Source organism: Phoxinus phoxinus, assembly GCF_949152265.1.
Source record: "Phoxinus phoxinus genome assembly, chromosome: 17".
Classification (NCBI taxonomy): domain Eukaryota; kingdom Metazoa; phylum Chordata; class Actinopteri; order Cypriniformes; family Leuciscidae; genus Phoxinus; species Phoxinus phoxinus.
The window spans coordinates 28392227-28412983 of record NC_136892.1 but is presented as its reverse complement, the minus strand read 5'-3'; the positions used below and the strand labels follow the sequence as shown (position 1 = coordinate 28412983).

The 20757-nt window shown below is 35.9% G+C and overlaps 1 protein-coding gene across 13 annotated transcripts in view; it reads left to right on the top strand.

Moving 5' to 3' along the window:
• The window catches only part of fnbp1b (formin binding protein 1b), an 82191-nt gene that overhangs the window by 53563 nt on the left and 7871 nt on the right, over nucleotides 1-20757 (top strand). For 4 of the 13 annotated variants that reach the window (XM_079587184.1, XM_079587193.1, XM_079587191.1 and 1 more), the window contains 6 exons: nucleotides 2162-2356; nucleotides 15965-16074; nucleotides 17142-17274; nucleotides 17362-17495; nucleotides 18303-18451; nucleotides 18912-19070. In XM_079587184.1, coding sequence (XP_079443310.1) covers nucleotides 2162-2356; nucleotides 15965-16074; nucleotides 17142-17274; nucleotides 17362-17495; nucleotides 18303-18451; nucleotides 18912-19070 — 880 coding nt within the window. Of the gene's footprint in view, nucleotides 1-2161; nucleotides 2357-6873; nucleotides 6970-13234; nucleotides 13250-13523; nucleotides 13560-15138; nucleotides 15160-15964; nucleotides 16075-17141; nucleotides 17275-17361; nucleotides 17496-18299; nucleotides 18452-18911; nucleotides 19106-20757 lie in introns of those variants that run through there. The other 9 variants (XM_079587183.1, XM_079587190.1, XM_079587192.1 and 6 more) reach the window with 6 other exon arrangements.

Here is a 20757-nt window from a genome sequence, read left to right as displayed (position 1 = left end):
TCGAAGAGACAAGGCTGTGAAATGTCATACACCACCGTTTGGGGTCTGTGAGATTTTTTTGAAAGAAGTCTCTTCTGCTCACAAAGGCTGTATTTATTTGATAGAAATCTAGTAAAATTGCAGCAATTTCAGCAATATTGAAAAATATTATTACAACTTAAAATAATTGTTTTTGATCCTTCCTTCAGAAATCATTCTAATATGATGATTTGCTGCTCAAGAAACATTTCCGATTATTATCAACGTTGAAAACAGCTGTGCTGCCTCATATTTTTGTGGAAAACTTATTTTGTTTCCCTTTTGTATAGAAAGTTCAAAAGAACAGCATTAATTTGAAATATAAATATTTTATAACATTATAAATATCATTTTTTTAATTAATCTAAATAATTTGTTTAATTGAGAATTCATTTTTTACAAATCTTACAGACTCCAAACTTTTGAACGGTAATGTAGCACACATTTAATTTTTGCAACTTATGTCGTTCCATATAAAATTATCTACTTTAAAATTGTGGAAATACATATTTTCATAAGCATAACATTGAAATAAAAATAATAGTGACATCCTGGTATGGCCGAGTACAACATATCGAAGGGTTTGTATTTCACAGCCTTATAATCATTTGAGCCAAATTAAAAATGGTTTCTGCTCCAACTAAGGACTCTGATATAGTCCAGAATTAAAAAAAAAAATTTTGAATGTATATTCTGTGTTTTTAATTGATAACTGAAATTGCAGTTGCAGAAATTATGTATTTATATAAAGATATAATAGTCTGCAGAGGAAATTGCAAATGGCCGTGGTCCCCGACAATAGCTTTTTGGGACAAAACGTCTCCAGAAATGACATAAACCGGACAAAACTTTCTTTTATAGGCATCCTCAAAAAAGATTGTACACATTTCTGTCTGTTAAATGCTCTGTCAGAGCTTTCGTGTTTGTGTAAGCTCCAAAAGTGTGTGTTGAAGTCCATCCTTTTGCCAGCCAAAGTTGTATATTAAACTTAAATGCTAAATTGCGAGACGCTTCAGAGAGGACATTATGCTAAATCTTCTTGATGACAGACTTTGGCTCAGGCATTTCAGAATAAATAAACCAACATTTGAGATGCTGTGTGATGCGATTGGTCCACTGGTTAGTCCAGTTATCCAATCACATCCTCAAATGTCACATGAGTTTTTTTGTTTTGCATTGAGGTTTTAATTCAGTAAATGCGTCCATCGTAGTTTATCCGCATGTCGTCTAATCGAATAAAATGTTCTTGTATCTGGCCCAATTGCAAAGTTCACAAAGTCCCGCCCTCTTTAGTTACTGTTGCTATGTCCGACATGCTCCGCCTCTCTCACGACACACCATGTTCTTTCGCAGTGAAAAATATATCACGTAGCAGATAGGACACTGACAACACGCTGACAGACTTTTGTGTTACTTTTCATATGAAACAAAGTCTCACCTTTCAAATTTGGTCATTTTTTAAAAGAAATATAAACAATAAATACCGTTTTGCGGCTCTTTAATGTGTCTGACAGATCGCTGCAGAGCATCAGTTAAAGCTGCTCGTAAACCGGTCATCTCTTCCTTCTAGTTAATTTATAGCATCAAATAAACATGAATGAACATAAGAAGGAATGTTGTTTTAACCGCGGAAAGGCGTCAGTACACTCCGCTTCTCAAGTTCAAATCCTCCCATGTTAATCTACTATCTCTCCTGACTGCTTTGTCGGACAAAATGGTGCATGGCGAAGTATGATTGGTCAGATCACCCGTCAAATTGAGCATTTCTTTTTAATGTGCATTTTTAAAATGTATACACATTTTGGGATTTCCACCCAGCGTTGTTTATGCAATATCCCAACATTTGCATAAAAATAGGTGGATGGAAACAGTTTATGTGGCTAATTTATGAGAATAACTAATAATATTTAATTCTCTCTCTTCTTCTGCATATGATACTGCAAATGGCGTTGCTGCAATATAGCTATATTCTTCAGAAATTACCTAAATCTGACAAAACCTCATTTTAGAAGCATTCTCAACCTTAAAAAAATATATTTTTTGGGAAAGGTTTATTTTAAAGCAATACTAATGAGCTTATTTTTATAGGCTCGAAACGAAATCATTGTGAAGTCCCTATTCAGAGACTCTCTTTCCCCGGCAGGACTCCTCTCAGGTCATAGAGTCGTATAAGTCTGGGTTCGAGCCTCCTGGCGATGTGGAGTTTGAAGACTACGGTCAGGCGATGAAGAGGACGGTGTCTGAGACCAGCCTCAATAACTCGCGCTCGGACAACAAAGCCGAGCGTACCAGCAAGGGCAAAAGCAAAACTCTATGGCCTTTCATTAAGAAAAACAAGGTAACACACACACACACACACTCACTGCATTCGCTCGCAGTTACTTCGATTTGACAGAAAAACTACATTTAAATAATATGAACGCAAAAATAGAGATCTGAAAGCTCATAAGAAAGATTGTTTCATGTGTTTATGTGAGTTTTGTTTTCAGTTTGAGCTGGTTATTTTCATTTGTGTAGGTTGTGTTTGTCTAGTTTTATTGTTGTACTTGTAGATGCTGTCATTCGTTTGCCACCATCGTTCTCCTTTCCCTTCCCCGCACGAAAATACAAACGTTCCTCGTTCATCCTGACGCTCCACCGATAACGTACTAATGCACCGGCCCGAGAGGCCTCACCTTTGACCTTTGACATCGCTGAGAACTGTAACCCTAAACCCTTATTTCTGTATTGTCCTTTTAAAACCGAAAGGTAATTTCTTCTTTCCTTCACTCATCGTTGCTGTTCTCATGGTAACCACATTCTTCTTCCTTCTCCTCGTCTTCCTCTGTCTTCTTGTGACCTTTGACATTTGTGTCAAAGGCTCCACTCTTACTGAGCATGCTCAGTCCAAACCCCGCCTAACCTCGCAGGACCAGGATGTGAGCATTAACACTGTGATACTTTATTTTTTGAGGTGTGTGTTTGTATGGCTATGGGCAGAATGGAAAACTACTGTATTGCGTATTTCATACTGTGCAGTATATATTGTACTATTTTTTTAGTATCGTTTAAATGTTTGGTGACGGTAGGATGTTTATTTATTTTTTGAAAGAAATGTATACTTTTAATCAGCAAGGATGCATCAAATTGATCAAAAGTGACAGTAAATTAATTTATAATGTTAAAAAAGATTTCTATTTCAAATAAATGCTGTTCTTTTGAACTTTCTATTCAGCAACGAATCCTGAGAGAAATTTATCATGGTTTCTACAAACGATATATAATTAATTAGGGATGCACGATTTATCGGCCATCATATCGGTATCGGCCGATATATGTTCATTTTTAATGTTATCGTCATCGGCCTGATAAGAAAATTTGCTCGATATATTAAAGCCGATAAATAATTTCCTTCAGCTGAGAGACTTCAGATGCGCACTGTTGGTTTTGCAACATGATGGTTTTGAATTGCTTTAAATATGATTGGAATCACAAAAATACATTTAAGTGCAACATGTGCAGTGCAAGTCTGTCATATAGGCGTCATAAAATGACAATGAGAACATCATTATAATTGTGATTGGGACATGGCTTTTAATGGTTAGACTTTTGTTTTTGTAATCAGGCTCTCAAAAATTAAATAAAAATTTGGTATAGATTTATCGGCCAATATATCGGTTAACAGCTTTCAAATTATCGGTTATCGGTCTCAGCCAAAATGTTCATATTGGTGCATCCCTAATAATAATAATCAGAAATGTTTCTTAAGCAGATCATCATATTATAATGATTTCTGAAGGATCATGTGACACTGAAGACTGGAGTAATTTACATCGCAGGAATAAATTACATTTTAAAATATATAAAAATAGAGGAGTTATTTTAAATTATAATAATATTTCACAATATTACTGTTGTTACTGTATTTTTGATCAAATAAATGCAGCCTTAGTGAGCAGAAGAGTCAAAAACAATTATTAATCTTACCGACCCCAAACTTTTGAACGTAGTGTATTTCTTAATAAATGTATATGTTTATGTGAAGCGTTATGCAATGATACAGTAATACGCAAATGTATTTCGTTGTCACATGATCTCATCACATCATGTTTAATTTGCCAATGGCGCCCAGTGGTTACAGTATATTAGAAATGAATATGATTATTTTACATTTTTAGTCCAGTTTTTGTGTAACTTTGGCAGATATTGCATTTGGTATCACTTGCAATTCTTTTGATTTACACTGAAAATTGACCTTTGGCGCATTGCATTATGGGATATTGTTCTCCGTGTAGTGTGCTTTGTTGTATACTGCACATTTTGGCAAATGAAGTACAGTAGGCCATCTGAGGAGGACTAGATTTGCATATTGCCCTTAGTATACATACTATGTAAAATAGTACGAGTAGTTTGTAGATTGCTGTTCCGATCATAGCCTGTGTTTGTCAGCTCACGTGTGTGTTTTTGTGTGTGTGTAATGTCTGTTTGTGGTCAGAAGTAACACAAGACCAGTATTAGGAGACTTTTACAGTCTTTTCTTAGAAACAACATTCAATAATACAGACGTCTAGCTAAACGCACATAAACGGCTCATGCTAAACTGTGTCGGATTAATGGTTTTTATGCATGAATATATGTTGAAAGCAGACGATATGATGAAATTAGGTTGTTCTAGAGGGTTATAAGAGGCTTTCTTGTGTTAATGTATGCTGGTAAAGATTACAGGAATCTTCTGGGTTCAATGCAAGTTAAGCTCTGTTGGCAGCATCTGTTCAAACGCTGTCGATTACCACAGGAAATCAATTGGTTTTGTAAAAACAAGCAGACATAGTGTGTACAGTAATGCACTTACAAAGGAAGTCTATTTGCTAGTGTTATTCTTAACTAAAACTATTAAAAATCATGTTAGTTAATTGAAATAATGCTGAAAAGGGAAAAAAAATATTAGATGGAAAACTTAAACCAGACATTCTTGGAGGGTTTAAAAGCTTGGAGGGTTTCAATTCCATATTTATGTTGAAGCGATTACATTGTTTTGCACAAAATATGTTTTTTTAACTTGTAAGGTTTTAGTGGTGGGACTAGTCTACTGGTCATGCAACACATTTGCTGCACGGACTTCCATTGTAAGTGCATTATTGCACACATCATTTTTGTGGTAATTATTTCCGGGGGTATATTTGACACAACTTGATTTTTGCTAATGCATAAAGGCGAGACACACCAAGCCAACGGCCGGCCAATGTCTAGGTTTTGTGGCGTGGGTCTTGTCCGTTAGCCGAATCAGTTGAATCTGAAATGAAGAAAGTGATAAGCATGATTGATATTCAGAATGGTAAGAAGACGCTGCTTTATTTTACGGTTTGTACATCTGCAGTCCTAGTTTTGGTTTGCCTTTTTAAATGATGAATATAGACAGTTATTTCCTGACGCGCATATGCTAGTGGCCAGTCAGCTGTACAGGTGTTCAAGGGAAGCGTTTCGGCCCAGACGCAGCTGACGAGAGGCGACGACACACTCACTGCTAGTTCTTTGACGTCGGCTTGGTGTGTCACGGCCTTAAAAGACAGATTTAGGGTTTCTAGTCTGTTGGGAACTGAACCGTTAATGCGAGCTGTCCCAGAACGCACGTTCGTTAATTTCTCCATTATGCCGTAGGGAGCTAGCTAATAAGAAAGCGAGAGAGAAAAAAAGCAAATGGTTGACCTGAAATTAAAAAAAATTTTTTTGTACTTTAGAACAGTGTGTGTGTGTGTGTATGATGTGCATGTGATGTTTGTTAAAGGGACAGTTCAGCCAAAAATGAAAATGCTGTCATCATTTACTCACCCTCATTTACTTACGGTAGTTTCTTCCATGGAACACAAAAAGAGGAAATGGCAGGAATATTCACACTGCTATTTTCCATACAATGAAAATGGATGGTGAACATGGCAGATTTTCCTTTACGTACCTGACTCCTAATTACCTGGGGCGTCTCCAATCGACACCCAATCATGGTTAGTTTAAAAGATAGTTTACTCTCTTATCTATTAAAAATCCATCACACTGTCAAGCTCCAAAAAGGCAAGAAATTCTTGGAAAACTCATGCCACAGTTTTACAGATCTAGTACATGAAGTCATATGTGAAACTTTTATAGGGATTTTTGCTAATTTTTTAAAGCTTGACAACCCATGGTCCCCATCCACTTCCATCATATTGAAAAAAGCAGCATAAACATCCCCTTGTGTTCCAGGGAAAAACAAAAGTCCTTCACACGATGTCATTCTGTTCATTTTTGGGTGTACTGTCCCTTTAAATGGTTCTGCAGTGATTCGACCCCTGCATGTGACCCCTGATATCCCGAACCGAGTTTAACGCACTAACTCTCTCGCTCACAGGGTTAACAACACCACAGCTGCAGCGTGTTTCTTTCAGTTGGCATTTGTTTTACGTTCCGTTTTATTTATTGTTTTTCCTTTGTTCTATTAATTGATTAATTGATTAATTCGTTGCTTTAGTTCTGTAACATTTTTGGGTCCTTATTTCTCTTGTTTTGTGTTCCCCCTCCTTTTTTGTTTACCTCTTTCTGGATCGATTTTGTCCCCACCCTCTCTCTCTCTCTCTCTCTCTCTCTCTCTCTCTCTCTCTCTCTCTCTCTCTCTCTCGCTCTCTCTCTCTCTCTCTCTCTCTCTCTCTCTCTTCTCTCTCTCTCTCTCTCTCTCTCTCTCTCTCTCTCTCTCTCTCTCTCTCTCTCTCTCTCACTGGTCGCTGCTCTGTGGCACGTGTCTTACCGGTAGCTTATGTCCCTGTTAACATCCCCCATACCTCGCCAGCCCCCCCTGACCCTCCCTCACCTTCTGCTGTGACCCCTGACCCCTGCCCCACTCCCCAGACCCCCAAACAGTCCAAGGAGCCCCTGTCCCACCGATTCAACGACCTCATGACCTCCAAGCCCAAAATGCACTGCCTCAGGAGCCTGCGGCGAGGGGTAAGTATCCGTGCATGCTGGCGTTTCACGTCTTCAACATCTGTGTGTTCATGTAAGTGTGCGCGTGCGCCGCTCTTTGCCTGTGTCATCGCCTGTGCTGTCATGTCAGTGTACGTTTGGATCATGGAGAAAAGGAGCCGAATGATCCTTTTAGTTTTTTTTTGTTTTTTTTTACATCATAATCTAAATATAAAACAACGTTGATGTCATAACGTGACTAATTCTGCCTTTAAGTCATGAGTCATAACTGAATGATCGTATTTGACTGAATCTTCAGTTAGGGGAACCTTCCCTAGGATGACATTTAGGATAAAAAATTAAAATAAAAAATTAAAATATATATATTATTTAACGATCATTTTATAGTTTTAATGAATAGAATACAATGGTTATATTATTAACTTTGTTTCTTGAATCATTTTTCCACATTTTTAAGACTATTAATAACCGTAAATTTGCCTGTAAATTTAATAAAATATTAAAATTCTTTTTAAAAATGTTTTCTTAAGAATCTTATTTTTTATTTATTTTCAATACATTTGGTATTTATTTATATATTTTTTTATAAGTATTACTAATTTGAATTAGATTTTTATAATTATATTTTCAGTTATATATATATATATATATATATATATATATTGTGAACAATTATTTTAGTTAGATGCTAAGGCAAGATTTCTATTTTTTTAAGTTTAAGTTTGGAATCTAATATTAATATCTTATTTAATTTCTAATGTATTTAAATGAATAGTTTTAGTTTTAGTTGACAATAACAACACTACAGTAGCAACGCCAAGCATTTCGAATTTTTACAAAAAAGCTTAAGTTGGATTATTATATTATATTGATATATATATCAAATTATATTAAACTAAATAATATTTTAATAATTATATTAATCATATTATTATATGCTTTATTCTGTCAAAAAAAGCTTCCTGTCTTAGTGGAAATGTGAAATTGAAATGTTTTTTCTCCCAAAACATGGCCGCACGTTACTAAACTACGACCTATAAGGACTCGAAGACGACATCAGATTCGGAAGCGATGATGTCATAGTGTGACTCAGATTCTTGAGGCGATGATGTCATGCAGTGACTTAGAGTCTGGAAGCAGAAGTGTGTCCTTCGGCTCCTTTTCCCTCCACCTCACGCAGCCAATGAAATTCACTCTCTCTCTCTCTCTCTGTCAGTCAGTCTCTCTCTCTTTTTCTCTCTCTCTCTTTTATGTTTCGTTGTTTGCGTTTATCATGGTTTCACTGTCTCACGTACAAACACAGTTATGCACTCAACACGTCAGGAGGCCTCGAAGGGACCCTGCAGTGACAGATAAAATAAAAACGGGTGCTCAAACATAAAGCTTTATCCTGAGTAATGCGATTACATGTACACAAACATTCAGAAACAATGTCGTGTGTTTACACAAACACTGACGTGTGCTTTTCTGATCGAATCTGACCAGAGTCACCTTCCCCTCAGGAAGGCCATCCGCATGTTTCCGTGTGTGCGAGCAGAGATTCGGACTTCTGAATGACTCTCTTAGATAACAGAGGCAGAACAACAGATAACGCAGTTTCCCATGTGCCTGTGCAAATCTCACACGGTTTTATCTTCTCACAACGCGCCGAACACAGATACTGCTCTCCGTCCAGCTCACTGATGCCAGGACCGATGCTCAGTGAACAGAAACACAGAACAGATTTATCAGTTCCTATTTTTGTCTGTTTATCCATCAAACAGGAAGTGTCCGGTTGAGTTCATCCTATTCTTTCCAGTTTTCCACATAACGTACACACTCAAGATTTTAGCCTGACTGACATTGGAGCTAGTGGCATAAATCAGGTCGCAGTGAAAGAAGAAAGGATGTTAAAGACACAAATGGTTTAATATAGAGATATTTAAGCTCAACATATCAAGGTCTTTGACACATTCATTCTCTCCATTTGTGCTCCTGGCTTGTTTATAATGTGTGTGTTTATGCTCGACATGATTTGATGTATACTAGCGTTCAAAAGTTTGGGGACTGTACGATTTTTAAAGAAATTCATACTTTTATTTATCAAGGATGCGTTCAATTGATCAAAAGTGACAGTAAAGACATTTATAACCTTACACATTTCTACTTAAAATAAATGCTATAACTATTTAAACTTCTATCCATCAAAGAAACCTGAAAAATGTATCATGGTTTCCACCAAAAGATTGTGCACCACTACAGTTTTCAACATTGATATTAATCAGAAATGTTTGTTAAGCTTAAAATCTAAAGAGGATCATGTGACACTGAAGACTGGAGTAATGATGCTGAAAATACAGCTTTGATCACAGGAATAAATTACATTTGATCATATATTCAGAAAATAATGTAATAATATTTCACAATATTTCTATTTTTACTGTTTTTTTTAATCAAATAAATGCAGCCATGTTAAACATAAGAGACTTCTCTTTTAAAACATTTTTAAAAATCTTACCAATCCCAAACTTTTGAACGGGTTAGTATTAGAGCATTATTATTGAAGTTGGATTTGTTTTAATAAAATATGTTTGTTTTTTTGCTGTCTACGCTAGAACGTGTCACATACTTGGGTCAAGTATGTGACCCAAGTATGTGGGTACAGTACATACACTATTTATAATGTAAGACCAGTATATATATGAATAATAGATGAATAATCAGTGAAGAATAATGTCAGTGTGTTTTGGTGCCTGATAGTCAGTTAGGTGTGTGTGTGTGTGTGTGTGTGTGTGTGTGTGTGTTTGAATTGTATATGTTTGCTGGTTTGTGAAGCAAAGAATTTGCAAGTATGTGTGTTTATCTGTGTGTTCAAATGTTTTTTTTGTGTGTGTATTTTTGTGTTAAAGTGTGTTTGTTGAGTCACGGGGTGTGTGTGTCTGTTTGTATAGTTTCGTGTGAGTGTGTGTTTAATTAGGGTTTATTCTTTGCTGCAGTCTGCCCAGTCTCTCTATTATAATAAAGAAATCATGAAGAGGACTCTCGGTCGGCCTACGTATGCTTTCGAGGCCAGGCAATATGTCGTAAGTGTGTGAGAGGAGGCAAGAGTGTGTGTGGGTTTTATTTAGATATGCTAGATATACAAATGTATCCAAAGAAGAGAGCTAAATATGCCGACAACCTCTTTTTGAGGGTCATCTTTATTTTGAAAGCTAAGTAAATATTTTTTTTAAGTATATATGATTTGCATTATTTTATATTATATATTTATATATAATTTATATTTTTATTCAAATGTTCTATTAGGCTTTGGGTCAGTGTATGTTAATTATTATCTTTATTTTATAACAATAGATGTCTATGGTATTAAGTGGTGTGTGTGTGTGTGTGCGCTTGAATGATGAGATTTAGAGTAAAAATACAGTTAACAGACTTAACCTCATTTAGTGTTTTTGTTTTGTTAAAATGAATGAATTAAATTACTGAATCAATATCAATGAATTGATATTGTTCAGTAATATTCAGTAACATAACTCTTTGAATTCATCCCTTTGAATGAGGTTAATGTCTGATATTCAGTATTAAAATGCATCTGTAATTGAAAAAAGTTACATCATCATCAAATGACTCTCTCATTGGCTCTTCTGGCTTCTGACCCCACCTCCCATGTGCACCCCCACAGCCTGGCTCCGCCCCTGTGCTCCGGCAGCAAATCAGCTTGTGTGGGAGGGGTTAATTCTCGAAGTGTCACGAGTGCGACTCCTGAATGCTAGCCTAGCGCATTCACGATCAACTTTGACCCTTCCGGTGCTCGTAACACTTTATCACACACACAGATTCAGAATTCACCCCTTTTGGTGTCATTTCGCTGCTTTGATATATTGGATGTTGTGCAATCACGTTCACACAAACAATCTTGTCTGTATTTGATATCTATGTCCGTTACAAACACGTTGATTATCCTGTTTTGAGAAGTGTTTAAACATGTTGAATCGTACGTCCTGTCAGTGCGTTTATGCGTTTGTCAAAATACATTTGCCCAATTTCAGACAATAGCTCCATAGTTTGAGCACCCTAAAATATGATGTCCCAAGTCTTATGAAAAATAGCTTCACAAGGTATCTCAAAATCAGTGTTGCCCTCACTGCTTCATTTAAATTAGAGTAGGCTAGATATATTTATGTAATATATAAAAATAATATTTATTTGCATTATTTGCACACTTTATTCCAAGGTGAACAACATAAATAAATGAATGAATGAATATATATATATATATATAATAGTTGATTTTTAACGACATATTTAAAAAAAAAGTATATATATATATTTTTTTAATTATATATTAATTTTTTATTTTATTTGCATAGTTATTTACATACATGCTCAATTTATGTTATGTTTTTATGCCTGGTATTTTCTTATGATGAATAATTTAGTAATCTCAGGTGTTCACCCACTTATTCACATATTACACGGTTGAAACTAGCCTTTTACTTCACATTTTACCACACTTTTACCTTTTCTTCATACGTAGTTTTGATTTGAGATCTCTACTCGGGTACAATTACCCAGAATCCTCTCTGTTGTGATGGCTGTCTCAAAAACGAGCCCATCTATAGTATATATTTTCATTTTTGTTTCTTTCCTCTTTCCTCTGTCTTCTCTCTCGTACACCCATCCCTGTCGTGTTCTGTTTGTTGGCTGACTATTGCGTTAGACTGATGATGTCATCCTCATGTGACCCTATAACATTCTGCGTAATAATCGGTTCATTGGTCCCTGCTGAAGTTCACTGCATCAGAGGGGAATGCCAATCAATTCCTGATGGAATAAAATCAAATTGCATCCTATTTTTTTTTTTCTCATTACATATCAGTTTCTCTCGAATACAATACAAATACAAAATTATGTTTTGAACTTTGTTGCATAATTGGGGTACAATATTGTTATTTGTTTTTAATATTGCATTATTTAAATGATCAACTTAACCTCCTCTGTGCATTTAAACAAATATTTAGAACATTCTGGAATATTTGAAAGGTTTTAAAACAAATTGAAAAGTCATGTGTCCACCAAAGTGTTTTTAGCCAGACATCAACACAAATACTGAAATTAGCTTTTTGAGTCTTTTTGCGCTTGAACAGACATATTCACACAAAATTATGTCAATAACTGTCCGTCTCGGCGAGTATCCTAGTAAACACAGTCGATTATGGATTGAGTGAACGTAAACAGTTGAGAAAGACAACGCATGTGTATCAGTACTGGACCCGTGCATCAGGTCTTAAAGGGACAGCAGCCTAATATTCCTGCTTTTTTAATGTTAATCAAACAAAAAAGGGCAAAGAAAAAATCATTTACTGCTCTGCTCTCGACTGAAATTGAAAATTTAATAAGGATTAATCTCTGTTTAATTTATACAGTAAAGACTATCCAGTGATATTTTACATTTGATTACTTTATTCATTGTCCCTACCTAAAAACTACTGTACTTGTCTTTATTAATGTATTATATGTATATTAGTTAGGCTAGTAGTTTTAGCTGTGTTATTGAAATTAGAATAGAGAATTGTGAATTTTCACTGGTATCTAAAATTTTGGTGTCAAAAAAAAAAAAAGTTTAATGGCCAGTAAAATATATTTTATTATTATTTAAAGTCACTTGCCATTGACAGGTGTGGCAAAAAGTTAGTTTTAGGCTTTGGTTACTAGTGTCTGATTTTGCAGATAGTTGGTTTCTAAATATAAAAATGTTGACATGTTTTGTTGTCGCGCTTGTTGTTGTCATGTCGTCGTTATACAAGCAAGATGTGGCGGTTGGTCAGGGTGATATTTGTCCCGCCCCTCCTCCACTGTGATTGGATGATTGGTTAAAAAGTGACAGTGATGAGCTCTTCGAGTTTCACCCGAAGTTAAACATTTTTCAACTCTCGCCGACCAGAAAAAAACTATAAATAGACGCTCAGCGCTTCTTCACGCTTTAGTGGACACACGGACATGTATTTAGAAGGCTTTTACTTCCGCTAATGCGATATTTTCCTCGTTCATGTGCCAAAGTGAGGCTTTCAGCTAAATTTCACGTGGCTCTGCCAGCGAATATCTGTCTTATGACGGCCAGCCATGTTTGAATTGTGTGAGGAGGTGATGTAGTGAGCTTCACCGGTGACATCATCATAACCCATGAACACACCTGCATGTGTGTGTGTGTATGACGTGTACAGCGGTCTGATGTTTCTCCCTCTGATGTTTTCTCTCTTCTCTCGGTTCTTTCCCTCGATCGCTCTCTCTTTTCGCCCATGAGAAGCTCTCTCTAAAGCTGGTAAGCATGACCTCAGTTAGCATAGTAGTAGCGGCATGACCGTAGCATGTCCGTCGCTATAGTAACACATGGTCCTTTAACATCACTTTGTTCCTTTTGTGTTCAACCTGTATCAATATTTTTGCTTAACGAAACTGTTGGTCTTTTTTGTATAATTTTACCTTTGTGTGTGTTTAAGTTCAAAACCATTTTGTTGTCTCATTTATCTTTTTTTGTTGATGTCTGTTTTTGTTTTGTTTTGTCTTGTTGCCGTGGTGACTGTCCCTCTGTGTAGCTCTCACTCAATGCCCACGTGCGGAACCTTATTGAGGTGATCTGAAACCCGCTTTTTTTTTTGTCCTCGTGTTTGTTTATCTGTTCAGTTTTCCCTGATAATGTATTTCGAACAGCTTGATTAATTTTGATCCCTAACCAGATGTGCTGAAGTGTGATCGTTTTGAATGTATCTTTTGCTAGGTTCAGACTACACAATATTTTTGTCTGTTACAATTGTAGATTATGCGATTTTGACTCTTAAATTCTTGTTGTGTCGTGGACAAGAAACATGTCAGATTACACGTTACTTCCCGACCGTGCGTGATGTCTTCGAGGAGGTGGAACTAGCGACTGACTTCCGGAAACAAGAGCGTAAACAAACATTTAATAGTGCGCTACAATCGGGTTTTCTGAAGTACAAAAAAAAAAATTCTCCATACGGAAATTGGGTACTCACCGAGTTGCTGAAGTGCCTTCGCTATCGCCACTTTTATCTTTTATTTACTCTGTCATGATAGTCCATCGAGGAAACATCATACAGGCAGGAGTAATACCAATGCCATCGTCTTTCTTTCGTTTCGCCCTGTTTGAAAGCAAGCTGTGTACGGAGGAGCTTCTGTGCTTCTTTTGGTCAATGTCACAGATGTGACTAAATGAACCCCCCCCCCCCCCCCATTTTTTTTTTTGCACATGCTTGTCTTTCTTTTGGGACGCCATGATGTGGCATCTTCGTCCACTACGACACACTATACGAGATAAAACGATCAATTCTTGTGTCCCGGCGGCCATTGTCATTTATGAATTACGGCGACACCCTATGAAGTCGGGCTGATATCATGTAGTCTGAACCCGGTATTAGAGATTCTGTTTCATCAGTTAATAACTTGTAGTGTAAGTTAATTTCACATGCCAAATAAATATTCAGTCTTCACTTGCTTACCCTCGTGTCATCCTCAACCTGTTTGACTTTTATTTTATTTTCCTTGGAACATAAAAGGAGATGCTCACTTTCACTTTCCTTGTATGGAAAAGAGCAGCGTACACATTTTTCAAAATATCTTCCTTTGTGTTTCACTGAAGAAATTAAGTCAAACACTCTTTAAATGATATGAGGGTGAAAAAATACCATTTTGTGTCAATTATTTCAAGTATTATAATTATCAGTGATTAGAATATATCAAATATCTTAACCAATCACAGAGCATCTTACTACTTTAGCCCCGCCCAAAGATTTTTACATCTGATTATTGAATCGTAAATTAGTATGATTTACAGTTGAATATTATACCACATGTAATGTCTGTTTTTAATGTTATGTTTATAGATATGTGTATATTGATCCATATAATTTAATTCTAAAATGGTTCAGTTGATTTCTGAGATTCTAAATCACATTTTTTTCAATAAAAAACATTTTTTAAATAATCAAATGTTACACAATTAACATTTTATTTGAACAATTTGTCTTTGTTTTTGAAGAGGGTGAGTACAAAAGTGATTGTAGCATGTGTGTTGTGTGCTTGTGTAGATTCAAGTTTGCCTGGGGTGAGTTTGTGGGTTTATTTAACTGTATTTTCGAGTGACAATGCAATGCATGCACAGTCAAATCTGGATGTTTGTTGTTTGCATGACAGTACGGTGGCGTGGAAGAAGGGGTAAGGTCGCTGTGCCTGCCTTGTGACCTTTGACCTTTTAGTTAGACATTTGCATTGAACAGTGGGTGAGATTAGAGGAAAAGACACAGCCATGCACCTATTCAGTCCAAGCTCAAATGAGAGATGCCGTGAATAAATCAGGTCCAATTTTAGGCTAGAATAAGTATTGCAGAGGCTTTAACGTCCCCAAACGCACGGCTCTTTAGCACCACCATGAGATTGCGATCAGCATGGCCAATACTGCCAGTCAGAGAGAACTAATGTGGAAAAAAACACAACTCGAGTGTTCAGAGAATCGATACATTAATGTAGACAGGAGGAGGAAATTAGAGAGAGTGAGAGAGAGAGAGAGAGAGAGAGAGAGAGAGAGAGAGAGAGAGAGAGAGAGGGCACATAAGGACAGATGCAAACCACATCCGATCAACCAGAATCAGGTTTCAGAGATGAGCGAGCAAGATAACAGTTTATTTCATGAGAACCGTTTAATCAATGCTGTTGTTGGCATTGGACTGAATAGGTTCTGTCAATCATTGATCTTAGATGTAATTAGCTCATCTAGTTTGCCTTTGATAAACACCTGCTTTGAAAGCTGATTGGCTCGTTACCAAAGTTAGCTAGCCAACCAGATGACAGGAACAGAAGAATACGTAATATTCAGTTGATGTGTTTGGATGTGGCCTGGTTTGACCCTCCCTATTTATACATAGGTTATGCATATTTTTTGTTTATGTATTTGTAGATTCTAGTGTTGTTTTTTAAGGTTCAAATACTCATTGTTTGTCTCCCTCTCTGTCTTTCCTCTCAGGGTTCGAATCCGGAGGACTTCAGTCATCTTCCTCCAGAGCAGAGAAGGAAGAAGCTTCAGGCCAAGATCGACGACATCAATAAAGACATACAGAAAGAGATGGACCAGAGGTATGCTGACAAAACACACACATAACAGAAACACACACAAAAAATCCTAAAGGACACATTCACAGTGTTTAAAGACTCTTTGAATAAGAAGACTATAAAAACTTTGTGAGTTTACAAAGTGTCTATTTGGTAACACTTTACAGGAAGATTACATTAGTTAATGTTAGTTAATCCATTAGCTACAAATGGATAATACATTTATTACAGTATTTATTCATCTTTGTTAATGTTAGTTAATAAAATGCATCATGTTCATTGTTAGTTCATGTTAGCTCAGGTCCGTTAGATAATATGAAGATATGCATCTTTTGATTTTAATAATGTATTAGTAAATGCTGAAAATAACATTAACTAAGATTATTAAGTGCTTTAGAATGATTTTTCATTGTTGGTTCATGTTAACTATAATATTGTTAACTAATGTTAACAAATGGAACATTATTGTAAAGTGTTATCATTTGTTTTATATTTTCATACCCAGTTTTATTCCCAGCACTTTTTTTTTTTTTTTTTAATTTAATTATTGTATGCATAATTGTATAATATTTAATATTTTCATTTGAACAAAAGTGCATGTATAATGTTAATGTTAAATAACATAATGTTAAAAAAAATCCTAAAGGAATCCAATTGGAATTTTTGTTATAATTTGAAATTAATTCTAAAGGATCGAATTTCTTTTCATATTCCAACATGACATCAAAGAAAACAAGATTTATTTTTAAAAACACATGGTTTCCAATTGCATTATGATTACTAAGAGAATAAAATATATCTTTAGGACATCAAAATTCTATTTAAATCAAATATTTTGGGCTTTTAAAACCTCATATAACTCCTCTTTATTTTTCAATACGATATAAAAATGGGTTTTAATAAAAACCATAAACAATATTCAATAAGACTCAAGAAGATCAAGTCCTTTAGAATATTATTTGATTCTTCAGCAGGATTTTTATTTGATTCCTAATTATGAAATTCCAATCGAAATGCTTTACATATTAATTTTGACTAGGCCAGGGTTTGATGGGCAAAAATGTGTATTTATGTGTAATTTTTCTTGGCAGAGATGCTTTGACTAAAATGAAGGAAGTGTATATAAAGAACCCACAGATGGGGGATCCCAACAGCGTGGACCCTCGGTTAGGAGAGATCGCCAACAACATTGAGAAACTGCAAGCGGAGGCACAGAAATTTGAGGTGCGTGAAAATGAACATCTTGAAATATATTTAGCACAGGCCTGGATGAGTAGTTCAGTTCAGTGTAAATGAGTGTGTGTGCTCTAGGGCTGGTTAGCGGAGGTCGAAGGAAGGATGCCGGTGAAGAGTGACCCTCCGCGGCGGACAAGTGTCCTGTACGAGACCCAAAACAACACGCCACCCACCACCAACAACAACAACTGCGCGCAGGATAGAGAGAGGTACACACTCACACACACACACACACACACACACACACACACACACACACACATTGTGTGCCTCAACTTGTGAGGACTGCCTTAGCTTCGTCCACAATGGAATTTCATTGTTTTTATAATCCATTAAAAATGTCCTGATTATTGCTATAGTATTTCACTTAAAGGGATAGTTCACCCAAAAATGTACTCACCCTCAAGTTGTTCCAAACCTTTATGAATTTATTTCTTCTGCTGAACACAAAGAAGATAGTTTGAGGAATGTTTTTAACCAAACAGTTTATGGACCCCATTGACTTCCATTGATTATTTGTTTTCCATTTGTTTTTGTTTTATTTTGTTTTTGTTTGGTTACAAACATTTCTCAAAATATCTTCTGTTGTGTAACATTAAATGTGAATGTTTCTTTTATATATATATATATATATATATATATATATATATATATATATATAAAAGAAACATTCTAAAATGTATAAAAGCATGAGGTGACGTTCATATAGCACTTTGTAAACACTTTTTGTGCTATATAAATAAAGCTTTACTTATTTTCACTGAGGACAGAGCAATTACTTGAAGCTGAGAACTTGTCACTTTGCATGTAGCTTTTAAAGACAACATTTTTAGATTTTAATTAGGACATTAACTAGTGACGTCAGTCCTTGCATATCAGTTTTAAGATGCTTTACAGTATTTTTGAGGACATTTTTCAACAATAATCCCTAAAGCAAATACATGCACATACTTTCAAAACAGTTGCTATAGTTATTGTCTACGTGTGTGTGTGTGTGCGTGTGTGTGATGGAGCAGTCCGGATGGCAGTTATACAGAGGAACAGAGTTCTGAGGTCCAGAGTAAAGTCCAGCCAGAAACAGCGGAGTCCGGAGATGAGTTTGATGACCCAGACGAAGAAATGCTACCGACCATCGGCACCTGCAAAGCCATCTACCCGTTCGAAGGTATTTCATGTATAAATGCATAAACAAACATTTATAGCAAAAATATGGGCTTTGCTTCAAACCTTGTGAACTGCCTCTCTGTCTGCTGTCTACATACTTGCATCAAGGTGTTTATTTGATGAAAAATACAGTAAAAAAAAGTAAGACTGTTAAATATTATTAGTATTATTAGTGGTAATTTATTCCTGTGATGCAAAACTGAATTTTCAGCATCATTACTCCAGTCCTCAGTGTCACATGATCCTTCAGAAATCATTCTAATGTGATGATTTTCTGCTCAAGAAACATTTCTGATTATCATCCATGTTGAAATCAGTTGTGCTCAGGATTCTTTGATGACTAGAAAGTTCAATATAACAGCGTTTATTTGAAACAGAAATCTTTGGAAACTATGTAATATGTCCTTGCTGAGTAAAAGACTCCAGATATATCTTTATTTCCCCATCTCTTTTCTCTGTAGGTCATAATGAAGGCACCATCGCAGTAACAGAGGGTGAGCTCTTGTATGTAATAGAGGAAGACAAAGGTGACGGATGGACGCGTGTTAGAAGAAACGAGGAAGAGGAGGGTTACGTCCCCACGTCCTACGTCGAGGTCTTTCTGGACTCCAACGCCAAAGGTGCCATAACCTACATATGAACGAGAGCTTTAGGTCCTTTGAGCTCATGAGTCTGTTTGTGTTTATGAACCCTAAAGGAGACATCTAGCGTGTGTGTTCGATCCTGACTCTCTCCAAGCCATGAATGTGACCGTTTTTATTAATGCGGACAGACCTTTTTCTGAAACTGAATGACTAAATGATTGTACTGTGTAGAGCTGCACGATTCATCGTTAAAAGATCGCGATCTTTATATTCGAACACCCACGCGATCTCATTCTTAAATGGCGAGTATCGATATTTCTGTGTTACAAATATTCATATTCTCACAGAAGTACTGAGATCAAAGATTATAGTTTGGATATAAACACTGATGTGTACAAAAATAGAGCAAATCCCATTTTGAAAGTAACTTCACTTCAGCGATTGTATTGATTACATTGTTACGCCACCAGGTGATAAGACTTCTGAACAAATGTATTTGTCATTGAATCATTCATTCAAGAGATTCGTTCAAAAACACTGATTCATCCAGTAATGAATCAAGTGAAGTATTTACAGGTGAAACTTGACAAATTAGAATATCGTGCAAAAGTTCATTTTATTTCAGTAATTCAACTTAAAAGGTGAAACTAATATATTATATAGACTCATTACATGCAAAGTGAGATATTTCAAGCCTTTATTTGTTATAATTTTGATGATTATGGCTTATTATGAAAACCTTTTCACAATATTCTAATTTTGAATTTGGGGTTTTCATAAGCTGTAAGCCATAATCATCAAAATGATACCAAATAAAGGCTTGAAATATCTCACTTTGCATGTAATGTCTATATAATATATTAGTTTCACCTTTTAAGTTGAATCACTGAAATAAATGAACTTTTGCACCATATTCAAATTTTTCGAGTTTCGCCTGTATGAGTGAGTCATTGAATCATTCATTCAAATGTGCTGATTCATCCAGTAATGAAACAAGTGAAGCATTTATAAATGAGTCATTGAATCAATTCAAATGAATTAAACATTTTAAGTGGACTGCAGCAATTATCAATTAGTAAATTACATGTTATTTTGTTTAGTTGTCTGTTCAGACTCGTGATCTCTGTGTGAAAGTAAAACGTGGTGATTCTCAGTTTAACCAGAATCGTGCAGCACTATTACTGTATGTGTCTTAGCACATGATGGTTTTAGATATTAGCCCACCATAGTTTCATATGGCGGTAGTATCTTGTCGTATTGAATAGCAGTGCATGTTAGATCGCTCCAATAAAATGCAACACACACATACGAGGAGATACATGCAAGTTTTTGTACTGTTTTCATATATAATAAAGTAATTGTAAATTAAGATCCAGCCTAGCTCTTGGAGGAAAACGTCAAATCAGGGGCCGTTCACACAGAACACATTCCTCCATTCCACCGCTCTACTTTTTCATTGGTTTTCAATGTAACACGACTGTCGTCTCGCATCTTTTGCAGCGTCTCGCTCATGACACAACATGATAAAAAACACGGCACTCAGGTTAAAATAAGTTAAACTTTAAGAACGAGTCTCTAGACCTTGCTTTTTTCTCTCGCTCCACTGACCTGCATCTCACGTTTTAACCACAAAACGCGCTCTGTGTGAACCGGACCTTATGCCGGTGTTTCCCCCCCCAAAAAAGATGATCAAACATTGACATCAGCTCAAGCACTAGTAATA